At 46.3% G+C, this 15,870-nt stretch overlaps 1 protein-coding gene across 1 annotated transcript in view; it reads right to left on the reverse strand.

Moving 5' to 3' along the window:
* ak5 (adenylate kinase 5) overlaps nt 1-15,870 on the reverse strand; it is a 51,912-nt gene that overhangs the window by 25,473 nt on the left and 10,569 nt on the right. The window contains exons 5-6 of the mRNA XM_079751479.1: nt 15,286-15,399; nt 6,728-6,919 (exon numbers count right to left, since the gene is read on the reverse strand). Of these exons, the coding sequence (XP_079607605.1) occupies nt 6,728-6,919; nt 15,286-15,399 (306 nt within the window). The remainder of the gene's footprint in view (nt 1-6,727; nt 6,920-15,285; nt 15,400-15,870) is intronic.

The following is a 15,870-nucleotide window of genomic DNA, read 5'->3' on the forward strand; positions in this document are numbered from 1 at the left end:
TGGTTTTTGTGTCTGTGTTGGCATCTAAATGTCTGACGTACTGTGACTCAGAAAAACTAATTCAATTGGACAAACATGGCAAACTAAAGACGACAACAGAAGACATTTAAAAATAAGCGAATATGAATCATTTAGATTTTCACAGAGGGGGTTAGGGCAGTTAAGACTTTCCATCTGATCGGGTTTTGTCAGAAGACCTGCTGGAACCCTAGAATATTTCTAACCAATTAGGGAAGAAAATACATTCAGTTTCTTCAGGGTTTTGAGGAATGGATAGCACAGCAGGAGTGCAATGCTAACTTGTATCAGCACATGGCATTATCCTGCTAAGTATACCAATTCAGGCATTGTCATGCAGAGCTTAATTTGATGTCACTGGAGGAAGCTAATGGTTCCTTTAGTGAGGTTGTTTTGTCAATATAATTATGGACTTTCCTGGTTAAATAAAGGTTAAATAAAAAAATGGAAGTATGATGGATAATGTGCGTGTGCGTCTTTGCTTTATTTTGCTCTACTTGTCTGTCTTAAATTAACAGTAAAAACACCATTCATTAGATAAGAAGCTATTTAGCCTGTAGAACGTGCTTTTTCCTGGTCTACAGATGTTAAATGCAAAGGATATAAAAGAAGACTTGTGATTGGCCAGATTTGTGTTTTGTTGGGAGAACCAAGTTAAAGGCCCTCTATTTAATGAATGCTGCAAACCTTGCCCATGGGTTGTGATCCCAGCTATTAACATCAAGTCCTTCTCCCAGCCTCTTGTGTCTGGGAATGCTTCAGTAGCCCATTTTAATCGTGGTGTTATCAAAGAGGCAGCACATTATTCATTCCACCAAAGTGTGTATTTGACAGTCGTGTCGGACCCCCTATAATTAGCCCCACTTGTGTATTTGAATTGTGAAATTGCCAAATTAGGGCGTTTAGCTCGTGTCTTGTTTTATATTTTGAACTTAGTTCTATATGCACGAGCCGTAAAGGAATTCAAAGTATTGGAAGCAAGATCCTTTGAAGGCATATTGAAAAGCTCCATTTAATTAAAAGTATCACATCAACGTTAACACCACCACCACCTCCGCCTTTCTGTATCCCGATATGATTGGATGATCCTGGAGATCTTGCCTTCAGCTAAAGGTTAAATTGTCCCCTGCATTATATTTGACATTTCATACCATCTCTAGAAAAGTCACAATACCTCCCATCCCCCCCCTCGCAAACACACACGCACACACGCACGCACGCTCACACGCACGCACACACACACACAGAGACGTAACGGCATGACGAGTGAGGTTCTCTCCTGGTTCAGATGTCTTCAGTGTTCTTGAATCCAACCCAGGAAATTCTACGTTTGAGGAACTCCCACCACTCAGAATCACGCCATTATTTTGGGAATGTCATTGTCTGCTATTGCAAGCACCAGGCCAAGCATGCATAGCGCAGATGGCATTGAAAGGTGATCCGTTCTATTTTTCGAGGTGGCTTTGCCATGTGTGTAGCCCACATTTTCATTGTGCACAGAGTGCTGTGAGGTTGCTAGGGGCAAATGGGTAAGCAAGGGCACAGAAACAAGAAATGAGCGATGCCTATCTGGGATGCTGTCACATCACGATAAAAAGCAGTGATAAGAAGCAATTCAAACAGATATCATTGTGGCCATGGCTTTTTTCAATGACCTGTTGTTAAATGCTTGAATAAAAGCGGAGACACGTGCTAAGGCAAGCGTTAGCGGCAGGTGATGCTACTAACTACTAACATATTGTTTAGCACTGGTTTGATCCCATCAGAAACCACCAAGGGCAATGGACCGTGTTTCACCGGCGATGGCGTTGCTCCTATGCGATGGTTCTTCCTGAGTTGATATTTGTTATATTCACGTCAGATGGGTAGAGGATCCGTGTTTGGATGTCAGAAGGGAAAGAAAGTGATTTATTTCTAACTGTATTTGCCCATTAGCCCTTTGAGAATGTAATGGTGATTAAGGGCTATACAAATAAAATGCAATTGGATTGCATTGGATTGGAAGGGGTGGGAGAGACATGAGGAACCAGTTTCCAGTTTCCTTTCAATATCTAAAATCCTCTTTGAAATCCTTTAGAAAGGCCACTCTTAGTCCTCTGTCTGGCCTTCCCCTCAGTTCTCCTCAGAGGCTGCTGAAGGTTGTGAGAGGTTGTGTTGAGGCTTCGCTCTGTAGGAGGAGCAAAGACAATCCTCAGGGCCAAAGCAGCCACGGTGAAATTGTTTCCTTACAGGCGCAAATCTCTCACTTCAATCTCGGGGCTGCAATGCCAGATTGTAAAGAGTTTAGAAGGTGCAGCAGAGGAAAAGGAAACAATTAAAACATTCCCTGTAAGTCGTAGGAATAACTTAGCCAATGGCCTTGAGTCGTGTGTGCAGTGGTACCCATGATTCCGGGTTTGAGGGTTGAGATCCATTATTGGTTCTTGCGTAGTACTGTGTGAAGGAAGCTTTTTTTTTGCTTTCATTTTTTTTCTTTTCAGTTTTGTTTGTTCATACAATCAATATGGCATGTGTGAACAGGTGACTTTGTCTTAGTCATAGAACATAGAAGGGGAACCATGAAAATAAAATAACAGCAATAATAATAGTGGCGAATAAAATAGCTTGAATTAAATAATTGAATCGAAATAAATGTATAGAAAATGTAATAAAAATAACGTGAAGGACGCTTAAGTTCTGCCTAGGCACGGGATGCTATCGAGCAGCAGAGCTAACGCCACCCCCACCGTTGGCCCTCATTGATGTCATCAGCTGTCTAATGAGCTGTTGATGCAGCCGTGCAGTGAATTGTAATTGTAATCAACTGGGCGTCGTTAAGCCACGGGGAGACATAGGGGCAGCTGGGAGCTCTGTCGTATAGCGGCGTTGATGGCAGCCTCGTCATAGGTGTAGCAGACATCACACGCAGACATATAGTAAACAGCCACGTGCGGCCCATTAACCAGCCAAGGACTTGCAAGGCAATGCAGATTGAAATTAAAAAAGTAATTAGCCGACAGTATACGACTTCACTAAACAAATAAAAAAAACAATTAATGCAAGCACGCACACACTGCACGCACATCAGTTCATGCAGCTCATACATGGCTGCCACACAAGCACTGTAAGAGCAGGTCAGGTCACCAACAACTCACCCCAGCGTCTGCTCATCATCTATTTAATGTGGTCCTTCTCTGAAGCAAGGGGGAGTTTATTTATATTGCACCCTTTAAAAACATGGCCATTCACAGAAAAAACGCTGTACTTTGCTTGATTCCATCCATGAATAGATAAATACGAATAGCGGGGCAAGTATTCATTTTTTAAAAACTTCCCAACTGTGATACAGTCTAAGAGCTTTCGGGTTGTAGTCTTTGATGTAACAGCAATCTTATTTAGAGACGATATGAAGCTGCCAGCCAGCCCATAATGAGCAAACTATTGTCGCCATCAGATTAAGTAGCTACCAGGTCTTTGCTGCCGAGTACTGTAATGTATTCCTGTCAAACTTGATCTTGAACGGCCCCTTGGGCCCTAAGGGAATACAGTTACACCCCCACTTCTATCTTTTACCATTTTGATATTTCTTACATGATGATTCCATGCCTCCGTCTGAATCTCCACTATTAGTATACTGCATAGTATGTAAGAGTGGTATGTAGTATGTCCAAAATGCTATTAACACACAGTGTGCAAAACACAGTGTACTAGAAGCACCTGGAAAGCTTCAGGTGAAACGAGGTGCCCTGTTGAGCCATCATGTCATAGCACTGAGCGTTCATCCACTTTGAATCCCTTGTTGTTTCAGTTCCACTTTAAAAAACAATGTTTCTCGAAACCAGCTTTTGTTGGAGGGCATACCGCCTGTTTGTCGATATCCCAAACCTCCTGTGATCCTCTCGCCACACACGGTGGACACAGCTGTCGAGCGGAGGACTCCTGGTGTCCAGCGAGGATGCTGAGGGCCAATCCCACAGGCTCAGTTCAAGCAGGGGGGGCTCCGTGTGAGTGTGTGAGTGTGAGTGTGCGGGGGTGGAAAGATCTTAAGTGGGGTGTTTGTGTACATGTGCGTGAATGACAGCGAATTTCAAAGTTCTCAGTTACAAAGTGTTTCTTGGGAGAGACATGCTGAATAAATACATCATGTTTTCACACTCAGAAAATTATCGTTTGAATAATCGTGATTTCAATATTGACCAAAATAATCGTGATTATGATTTTTTCCATAATCAAGCAGCCCTAGTCATTTGTCCCTACCAAATACAAACGAACTAAACAAACTAAATAGACACGGCAGCAGCGGCATGCAAGACCCGTGGAGAGCGTTGTTGGAAAGCCACACAATCCAGCAGCCATGCTAGAGGAACAACTGAGAGCACATCAGCTTACAGGTTTTATTCCTTATTTTGAGACCCCAGCAGTCATCGAAAAAATCCAGTGGTCTAGATTGCTGGAAAACTTCTACCAGACGGTGCGATGGTTGACAATTAACTATATTGGCCCAAAACAGAAATCGGAGGTAGGAATGGGCTGACGGTGTTTATCATGGCCCAATGCCTTCATGCATGGAACAATCAGATAGATTACGTTCCACGTCAACAGACATGAGCTAATGTTTCTGGCTAAGGCATAGCTGGATCCAGATACGACCACTGCAACAGCTGTTGCTGAGACATTTATAATGGATATCTGAGCGCGCTGCCATATGAGGCTAAAGACGTTTGGCACCGGCACAGCCTCACAAGAGTTAGTAGAATCAGATGAAAGAAATCAGGCTGACATAGATATGCTTCATGCTAAAACACGTGGCCGTTACCACTGCCCTAACCACCCCCATTATTCATGAGCCTATATGAGGGAGACTATTTTACCGCTAGCGCAAAACAGAAGATGCTCAAGCATAAGTAGGTCACATCTCCTGTCAGTGTTACTAAACGGATGAGGAATGAAGCAGCAGAATCTTCAAATGGCCAACAAGTACATACATTCGCTCCATTGATGTTGAAACTAAGGCTTCCAAGCAGTGATCTGCCCAAGATGTAAAAGCCTTGATGGATAAAGGGAATATAATTACTTTATCTACAAGTCAGTGGAGCTCCAGAAACCTTCCAGAGGTTCAACAACCGCTTACTTGGATCGTGTTATCTATATTCCAGACGGAGAAAGTCACTTGAGGCTGGCACAAAACATGTTGGATTCCCTGCAGGAAGCAGGTCTAGGGGTCAAAGATCAGCCTGTTCATGAGTGACCTAGACCGGTCACAAAGAGGCAGGTTAAGTCATTTCTGAGCCTGGCTATCAAACCTAAAAAATGAAAATACAATGCCTACAACTGTGTGGTGCCCTAAAAAAACAGGGTTAGAACACCAGCAATGGAACATCAAAGTGATGCAATTAACAAGATGAATGTGAGAGAGGTGAGCGAACAAGCATTCTTGAAAATCAACGGCAGAGGGGACCAAAACGGAGAGCAAGAGAGACAAGAAGAGGCGGTTTTCACCCCGGCAAACGCACGCAAGGCGCAAGAGCCCAGAAGAAAACAAACAGACGAATCACAGAAACACCAAGTGGGGGAAAGACCAAGTGGTCAAAAGTTGACCATGACCGGCAAGGAACATAGCAGCTCCGTATCTATTGCTCATGTTACACACAGAAGGCCATAAGGAGGGCCACGCCGCACTGAGGGATGTGTGGGTGTGACTCTGCGTTAATGTGTTGTTTACTTTGCAAGTGTTAGCTTCTCTGCTCTCTGCTGGCAGCAGGACGCGGTACATTCGACGGGAATGGAGACCCCCCCCCCCGGCGTCATTCGTACACTGCAGCGACACATCCCAAGGCTATTTGGACGTCTACCCCTTTAACAGGTTCAGATCATCGATCGGGAGACGCCCCACCGATTGCAAAAATACTAGTTTATCTTGTTTGTGGTCTGAAAAGTAAATCGTTTTTTTGTTCACTGGCGATGTGGTGCCACGTTCAATACTGACCTAGATCCATGGGAGTGTCTGCGCACGTCAGAGGAGCAGACAAGGGCAGCCTCTTGGCTTGGGTTAGGGATGGGGCTGGGACGGTGGCAGGGGACTGAAACCTTACTAGTGGATGCACTGTCATGCCCAGCCACCACAGAGTCCACTCAGCGCTCTGGCAGTGTGCAGTGAGCACTCTGTCGCCACTCTCGTCACTTTGCTTCGAGGTGTGGGGAAGCTGTTAGCCACCAGCGCTCCTGTCTGAGCACTCTGCAGCTGTGGTATAGCCTCTGTGTTTACTTTTGTTTAGCTTTGAGTGTATTGTGCACGAACCACAGCTCCAAGAACACACAATGTACTTGACTACACTGGGAGACGTTTGTGTGTGCTCAAGCACACGGATACGCTAAGTACACAAACAGACGCAGACAAACACACACGCACACACACACACCTACACAAACATTTACCCACACACACACACCCACCCACCCACCAACACACCCACACACACACCAACGCACACAAACACACGACACACCCACAAACACACCAGCCCACCAATACACTCAAACACACACACACACACACACACACACACACACAGACACACCCACAAACACACCCACACCCTCAACCAATATACTCAAACACACACACACACACACACACACACACACACACACACACCCTCAACCAATATACTCAAACACACACACACACACACACACACACACACACACACACACCCCCCCCTGTGTTTACCGTGGCTATGGGACCCCTCTCCTGGAAGTACTTGACCAGGGGGATGGTGTTCTGCCTGAAGTTTGTGAGGCGCCGCTCCGTGGCCTTGGGGTTGTCGTCGGGGCGTCCCTGCTGCTCCGCCCTCCGCTCCAGACGCTCCTTCAGGCGGTGGTTGGCGCAGGCCAGGAACACCACCAGGTCGGGGGTGCAGATCTGCAGGGAGGGGGGGGAGGGGGGGGCACTTAGAACGGGCCCTCTTCTGAGGACGCTCTCTAGTCTAGGAAACACTTCAGGTTCAAGGACACTTTATTGAAATTTTTGACACGTTTATTGAGATAATCGTTCTTAGTAAGACTGTATTAGAGAGAGAGAGAGAGAGAGAGGGAGAGAGAGAGAGAGGGAGAGGGAGAGTGAGAGAGAGAGAGAGGGGGAGGGAGGGAGAGAGAGGGGGAGAGAGAGAGGGAGAGAGAGAGAGAGGGGGAGAGAGAGAGAGAGAGGGGGAGGGAGGGGGAGAGAGAGAGAGAGAGAGGGGGGGGGAGGGAGGGAGGGAGGGAAAGAGAGAGAGGGAAAGGGAGAGGGAGGGGGAGAGAAAGGGAGGGAGGGAGAGAGAGAGAGGGAGACGGAGGGGGAGAGAGGGAGAGAGGGAGGGAGGGAGAGAGAGAGGGAGACGGAGGGGGAGAGAGGGAGAGAGGGAGAGGGAGGGAGAGGGAGGGAGGGAGAGAGAGAGAGGGAGGGAGAGAGAGAGGAACATCAATTGAGAGATAAAGAGAGAGATAAAGACGGAGAGAGAGAGGCTGCTTTAGATTTAATTCAAGAGAGAGTAGAAAAGAGAGACCGAGAAACATTTTGAAAATATACAAGCCAATGGAAAAATTAGCCAAATTGACAAAACTTTTGGCAGGCACGTAGCCGACAAAAACATAACAAATATTTTCAGGGCATGTCACATGTAACAGCTCTGTCATTCCTAGCATATTACACTTAAATGTTAGCTCTTAAATCGTCCCTACACCACCTTTAATTAGCTGTGCTCTCTTAGCCATTGCCTGCTCCATCATTCTTTTCTGTATGCCATCAAGTCAGACCCTGAATTTGGCGTTCGAATGCACATTAATGTGATGACTAATGCGTTGTATTGCAGAGATCGCAAAATGTCAAGCAGCAGTGACACCTACATATCAATGCTTATGTTTGCAAAGCTCCTTGATTTGATTTTTATAATTGTCTGTTAATGCAGGAATGTCTGACAGAACATGTCATGCTGAATCACAGTCTCTCTACAAAGGTTATTTAAAGGTCAAAATACAAGACGTCTCGCATCTGCAAAATTGCAGAATGGAACCAACCTCAGCCGACAGCACTATGTGTGCCTGATGTGACTTTCAGAAACAGACTCGGCTTGGGGAGTTCAGTTAAGGGACAGCTCTGGCTAATGAGCTGCAAAGATCATCAGTAGTGTCTCAGATATCACAATTAACCATTTAACCATTAATCCAAGTAACAACTTGACAAGAGCGATCAGCGTCCGTTACTGCTATGCTTCATACGATACGCAATTATTGCACTGGAACCCAAAAATCAAGGGGTATGCCATATAATTATTCTGCATTGCTCTGCAACGATGCAATGCGTCTGCAAAGACCGGCTGTAAAACGGAGGATCAGCTCAGGATACGAAATGCGTTCTTGATTTTAATAGAACTCGTCAGATGAATGTCAGAGTGAGGCGGATGTAATTTGTGAAGGGCCATTGCTCTTAACTCTAAACCCTGTGTTAATGTAAGAGTCCAACTGGGTATTTTTAACCCAGCTGAGCTAAATGGGGACAGCACGGCTTCAACAACAAACAACTGGGCCCCGGCCAGAGTAGAAAGGCTGCGTTTTGATTGAGCTTGTTTTGATGTAACTTCTCGAACAGCTTAATAGCGGGCTGTCGCCGGGGAACAGAGGAGCTCTAAGTGGAGGCCATTCCCCCGAATGGAGCCTTCGATCAATGGGCGTCCCCCGGTCTCCATTCATCTGCCTCGCTGAATATGTGCCCATCTGAACGTTCGTTGTTTTCTCTGCACATAGTTGGCCTCGCTCGTTAAAATGCAATACACCGAGGCAACAGACTATATTCGATCTGACTCCAAACCCCCCCCACCCCCCACCCCATCTTAACCCAAACCTAAAAATAGCAGCTGAATGAAGTTGCTTTGTTGAATTAAGCTCCTGCTGTATTCTGTGCTCGAGATCTGTATCTTGCTAACCCAAAGTTCCTGTTTCCATAGCTACCAGTAAGTCTTGCGAATACCCCCCCCCCCCCCCACACACACACACACACACACACACACACACACACACACACACACACACACACACACACACACACACACACACACACACACACACGCGCACACAGGTACAATCTCCCATGGGGATCACGACCCGGCTTCCTCCTGCTCTCGACACAAGCCAGCCCCCCGTTTGTCTGACGAAACATGGTTAAGATCCCGGTCGTCGGATGCCTTCGTTATATTACAGGTTGACATGGGGATCATTCCAGGGCAATTAGCAGCTTTAGTGGCTCCGTTGAATCACTGCGGGTGCTCACCTCTCTTTCCGTTTGCCGCACCCAATAGCATGACCAGCACTTCCTCCCACAGCGACACGATGCGTCATCGAAACGTCAACATCCTCGTAAGCAACATTTTTAGGTAATAACTTCTCTAACATATCTTACATTCTGATTGTGTCGTGACGTCTCGACGCAATCAAACTGCACAGGAGTTTGGGGAGGTAAACTCAAGACAACTTTCAACACATTGTGAGTTGTGCTTTGGAAAGGAAGGAAAGGAAAGGAAAAGGTCATACCTCAGCGCAATTTACATCAATGCTAAAATGTATTATAGGAAATTACATAAGTGCATTAGTGTATTGTACCCCCACACAATGACAGCCTTAAGCTAGCAATGACTGGAATGGAAAGCTACACAGTTATTAAGCAATCACAGTTAAACTTCAGCATAAACGTAATAGCCATTGGCTTGCTTAATGGCTGGGTAGCCGACATCCCATGTGTGTGAGTGTGTGTGCGTGTGTCTGTGTGTGTGCACGTTGGCATGTGTGTGTGTGTCTGTGTGTGTGTGTCTGTGTGTGTGCGTGTGTGTGTGTGTGCCTGCCTGCCTGCCTGCCTGTGTGTGTGTGTGTGTGTGTCTGTCTGTGTCTGTGTGTATGTGTGTGTGTGTATGTGCCTGCGTGTGTGTGTGAGTGCGTGTGTGTGTGTTTGTGTGTGTGTGTGTGTGTATGTGTGTTTGTGTGTGTTTGTGTGCCTGCCTGCCTGTGTGTGTGTGCGTGTGTGTGTGTGTGTGTGTTTGTGTGTCTGCCTGCCTGCCTGCGTGTGTGCGTGTGTGTATGTGTGTGTAGAATCGGGTCGGCCTGGAGTCTCATACAGCACTACGTACTCTTTCAGTCGGTTGACGAGATCAGTGCTAACACCAGACTAAGGGCAAGCTGACATACTTTGAATCCAGCTCCAGCAACGGCAGCACAGACCTCTTAGAGCATAAGGAATTAGTGCATGAATGAATGACACACGTGTGTGTGTTTGTGTGTGTGTGTGTGTGTGTGTGTCTGTGTGTGTGTATATGTGTGTGTGTGTTTGTGTGTGTGTGTGTATTTATGTGTATGTGTGGTTGTGTGTGTATGTGTGTGTGTGTGGGGGGGGTGACAGTGATGCACGTGACTTTGTGCTTGTGTGTCAGCGGAAACGAGAGAGAGAGAAGGAGAGAGAGAGAGAGAGAGGGAGAGAGAGAGGGAGAGAGAGAGAGAGAGAGAGAGAAAGAGAGAAAGAGAGAGAGAGAGAGAGAGATGGAGAGTGGAGCCCAAACCATGAGCAACGACAAGCAAGCACAAGAATCAGATCGTGATGACCATGTCCGACTCCTAATGCAAGCAAGCTTTCACTCTACATAGGTAGGCACAGATAACGTGCCCTTCATGAGGAGAGACCAACGGAAAGCTGGGAATACAGTCGACGATACACGCAAAGATAATGCAACAGCAAGGGGGAAAAACATAGCTGAACAGACAAGATTCAAAGACAAGCTCCGAGTGCGATGAGAGAGCCTGCGTTGGCCTTTTGATTTGGACAGGAGGTGAAAATAAACAGACTTAAGGTCTCGGATGAAAGGGGGAGGTGAGTAGAGGGGGAGAGAGGGGGAGAGATTGGGGGGGGGGGGGGCGTCCCTGGACATTACCCTGAATGGGGTGCAGCACGATTGAAGATCGGCCCCACGAGGCTTTCTCAGAAGCGGCATCATCAGGGGTGATGCTTTAAAGGGCAAAGACGTGCAGCGGGCAGCGGGCAGCATCACTGGAGGAAGGGGGTCTAGTGGAGAGGCTGAGCCCCTCTGGAGGCAGTAACGTCTGCCCCCTCAAGGGGGGAGCGCTGAGAGAAGCCCGGCTTCAGCCTCGCGGCGCGCTGGAGCGTGGCTCATGAGAGGGCGCGGTACCGATCCGACGTGGCAGAATGTGGCGCGGGGCGGGTCTGTTTGAGCAGACGTTAAGATGACGCGCCCAGGATGCCACGTGCGTTCCTTTATTTTTGTCGCCGATTGTTTTAACACCGGGGCCTTTGTGGGGTCTTATCGGATCTGGTCAGCTCAGAGCCCCAATGGGTAATGATGAGAAACATGAAACATGATATGTCCAGTATTCATAGCTTTGAATCAACTGCCTCAGAGGGATTTCCCAAATCCTTTTCCTCAAATCTGTGCACTGTGGTTTCTGTGAGCAGAAATGGACCTTCATTAAAAAAAAGGACGATGCTCCATAATCAGGATAAGCTTTGAGCAATCAAAGAAAATGGATATAATACAACATTTATACTGGTGTACCCCCTCTCTATTGTTTATGATTATGCACTTGGATTGTGTGTATGCCTAAAAGTGTTGACGTTTGCAGGGGAGACCTTTACTAAAAAGAAGAAGGAAGAGGATGGCAGGATCAGATCTGGTTGCAGTAGAAGTTATTTATTTTCAGCCAGGAAAGCGGCTTGCATTTACAGACCCTTCCATGTCTCCGATCGAACCCGTTGGACGGCTCGTTAGCAGAGGCAGCCCCATGGTAATGCTGTCCTCTCATGGCTGATCCGATCGCATTCCTTTAATAAAGCAGTGCTCCCTTAATTAGATAGTTAAATCCCAGGGCGTCTGCAACAGCCTCTCCACCAGCCTCCCCTTTCCTGCAGACGCCTTTACTCAATCAACAAAGACCCACAATGACCTGCTTTGTCAATGGTTGCCTAGAGACTAGTCATATACACAACCGAATGCATCATTCACCTTTGTTAGATTCCCTACTCTTAACCCTATTAATATCTCGATTCAAGTCCGTTATCCCCTGAGGCCTGTCACGATTGTGTACTCATGTTTGGGCTGTAGCAAAACCAAACAATTATTGCAAATGAGAGAAGAGCCAATGATAAATAATCAAAATTGCTTGTCGCCGATGAATTTGCTTCATCCCATTGACACGGTGCAATAAAGTCTGCTATGTCATCTGCCTCGTAGGGTGATATTGTCAATGACTACGTGTCAGCTGATATTTTCTGGGCAGAGCCTCTAAATTACATACAATCTCCTTTGTGTTTGGTACCGCAGCGACCGCTGATAATAACCATGGTTATAACTCTGCTGTCAGCCAAGGTACCCTAGAGGGTGTGTACGTGTTCGTTTGTGTGTATGTGTGTGTGTGCGAGCGCGCGTGTGCCAATGCGTGCAGGCGTCTGCACAAGTATTGTCAAGCCACAAAAACATGGCATTTGGAGAAGCCCACGAGACCAGAATGAGACAGATGCGTCTCGATGTCTATCTGGCTGATGCCGCGGCTGTCTACTGAGCCTCCTCTTCCTGTCTGAGGCTGCTTTGTTCCTGGTTTGGAGGGAAGAGGTTAACCTGGTGGATAGGACATTAGGCCTGGATGGTAAATTGGCCTAGATTAATTCCGGGCTTTTTCGAACCACTAAGCACATTCGAAAACTTTCCACACTAAATTACGTTACCTACATTGTTTGAGTGATGGGGTTAAGTAACACAGAGCATTAGACTCAGCACTCAGTAGGAACAAAGGAAAGGGCTTTGAATATAATATGGGTTTTTCCTTTTGGGGCGACGCTATTTCAACCTTGTGAGTTTTGGTCCTGGTGGGGCTCAAAGCTGTGCAATGGGAACCTTCACACCACTGCCGCCGTGCATGCGTGAGTCAGAACCCCTCTGACCAAGGCAGACAGAGACGTACAGTTGTTATTACGCTGGATTACCCACGGCCCAACGGGGAAGATCTTTTATTATAACCTGTACGGAGCGAACCGGGTTATCTCCCCCAGGATCTCAGCTTGGTGTTAAAGGTTTTAAACACCGTCAAATGCTTGATATCGTCATATCTCTGCTCTGCATACGGTGTAAAGATTCCTCCACCATGGTGGTTTTGTCATGCAGATCACAACAGGTGTTTAAATAAAATGTTTATTTTCCTCCTGTCATACAGGAAATGCCAGACACATAGCTTGAGTACAGCAGCTGCTAAATAAATAAATGTATTTATACATACATACAGACAGACAGACAGACAGACACACATGCATACATACATACATACATTATATTAGCTAGATCTGTAAGTATTTATCAAGTGCTAGGATGGCTCCTGTCTTGTTAGGTCCCTTATTAGTGGAAAGGTTACATGGACCGAAACCGCCTAACAGGGTAGGGAGACACTGACTCACTGAGGATGGTAGAGAACCGTACAATTCCACATCTGTGATAAATTCACAAATTCTGAATCCGCATTAACTCCTTAGTGTTTACTTTTCAAGTCAGATTTTTCAATCGCTAACTATAAAAAGAAGAATAACGCATACCCAAAATTCAAGTAAAATTGGCCCTTCGTAAAACAATTACTGACAGCCTTCTCATCCTCCGTCTATATCAAAGACTTATTGAAATCAAATCCAAGAGTAGCAAAGTCCTTAATCCTTAATAACAATATTCCTTCATAAAGATAGAAAAATAACAGGGAAATTTGGCAAATAAAACCATCATCCTCTCATCAGGTAGTTAGACGGGCTGATCATCATCATCATCATCATCATCATCATCATCATCTTATCAACCGGAGAAGATACACTACAGAGTGACACCTGCTCAAAGACTCCAGACAAATCGCCCAAGCGAGCTGAGACACCTGCAGACCCCATATGGAACCTGCGTGTGTTTGTGTGTGTGTGTGTGTGTGTGTGTGTGTGTGTGTGTGTGTGTGTGTGTGTGTGTGTATGTGTGTGTGTGTGTGTGTGTGTGTGCATGTGTGTGTGCGTGCGTGTGCGTGTGTGTGTCACTGTGGGAAACTGTGTTTGAACTGTAAGAGTTCAAGCCGTCCTGTCAACAGACATTTCCGTTCTGCCTGAGTGTCCTTGGGCAGCACACATTGACTCTCTGTCGGACGTGGTCATGTTCTATTTCTATTTTCTTGTCGTACCTCTTATATGTGATAGCTAGATGTATACTTGTGTTTGTGGAGAGGGGAATTTACACTGGGCTCAATCAGCCTCTGTAGTATATCATTCATCAATTCGTCTGATTCATTTAGCCTTTGGTTTTAGGCAACAGTCAGTTGCCTATGCATAGCTTGCGATGGAAGTAAGCCTGATCTGCTGCAAGGTCTCCCGCACGCACGCGCAAACATGCACGCACACAACGTGCGCACGCACACACAAACACACACACAGCTACAGGCGACTACGGCCTCCTGTTTGGTGGTGGAAGGAACGCAAAGCCAGACGGAAGGCCTCAGGGTGTCTCCACTCCCAGCAGGTGTGACCCAGACGCAGGAGTCAAGAGCCTACTTAGACACTACATGCGTATCTCAGGGGCTATCATAGACCTGAGCTGGGGGGTGGTCTAAGGCAGTGGTTCTCAAATGGGGGTACTCATGCCCCTAGGGGTACTTTGCAGTACTGCAGGGGGTACCCCTGGGCGAAAGAAAATGAAATTAGATTCTGAAAGCTAGACAAAAGAAAATCAAGAAAATGGATAAGTGGTTCAAACGTTAATCTGCAGCATTGAGAATGGAGACTAATCACTAAGTTGTGAGTATTTGCACCCTTTTAATGTTCATTTTCTCAATGCAAAATAGAACGCACATACATTGTTTATGTTAATTGTATTTATTTTCTCCCAAAAGCGTTTTGTGCCATTGTAGGGGAAAAAATATCGCAGACTACACTAGTAGAAAAACTTTGAGAACCACTGGTATAAGATATAGCTCTGTACTTTGAAATATATGGACATTTAGCATTTCGCAATTTTGGTATTTCAACCCTTCTTTTCTCGTCACTTTCCATTCTGTTCACCTTATGATTGCAGCAATACATTAAAGGTCAACCAACAAATAAAGGGAAGCAAGTAATAGCTTAATTCCTCCTCCTGGATGAAGGATGAGCCATGACTATATTTCTTCCAAGGTTATTAAGGAGCCTTCTGCTCTGCAACCTTCCCGTCTCCAGACAACCTCGATCAAAATGTGATTTTTTCATCTCACCTGGTCTTCAAATGACAAGGCCTGTCCGACGTCACGCGGGAACCCGTCTATGACGATCCCAGCGGCGTCGGGTATCTTCATGATCTTCTGTTTGATCTCAGTGATAGTGGTCTCCTACAAGAAAAAGAACAGAAACACAGCCATTGTTGAAATGCTTCAGTTTATTTTCCAAATGAAGGGGAAGAGTTTGAACCACCGAGCACACATCAGAGAAAAAACATTTCACCGGTGAATCATCCAAAGCTCAAGCGTTATATTTATATTTCATTCCCCTCACCGGCTGCTCTTATTTGGAGGAATGTGGTTTAGACACCGAGCGCCAGAACAGGAGAAACACCGTTTTGAAATAGGAACGTTTCCAAAGGGCAACGTGTAAAATTGTGTGACATCTAGCACTGTGGCCAGCCGTGCGAATACCAACCGTGATGATGACTAACAGGCAGACCTGCAGCCTCCCCAACCAACCCACGGCCCCTCCTCCCTCCCATGCACCCCACGAACAGAACACACACACTCCCCCCCCCGACCAACAGAACGCACCGCTGTTGGCCGTCATCCCAGAGACACAGATTAGGAGTACTCGAG

This window comes from Pollachius pollachius (assembly GCF_949987615.1).
Source record: "Pollachius pollachius genome assembly, chromosome: 14".
Taxonomy (NCBI): domain Eukaryota; kingdom Metazoa; phylum Chordata; class Actinopteri; order Gadiformes; family Gadidae; genus Pollachius; species Pollachius pollachius.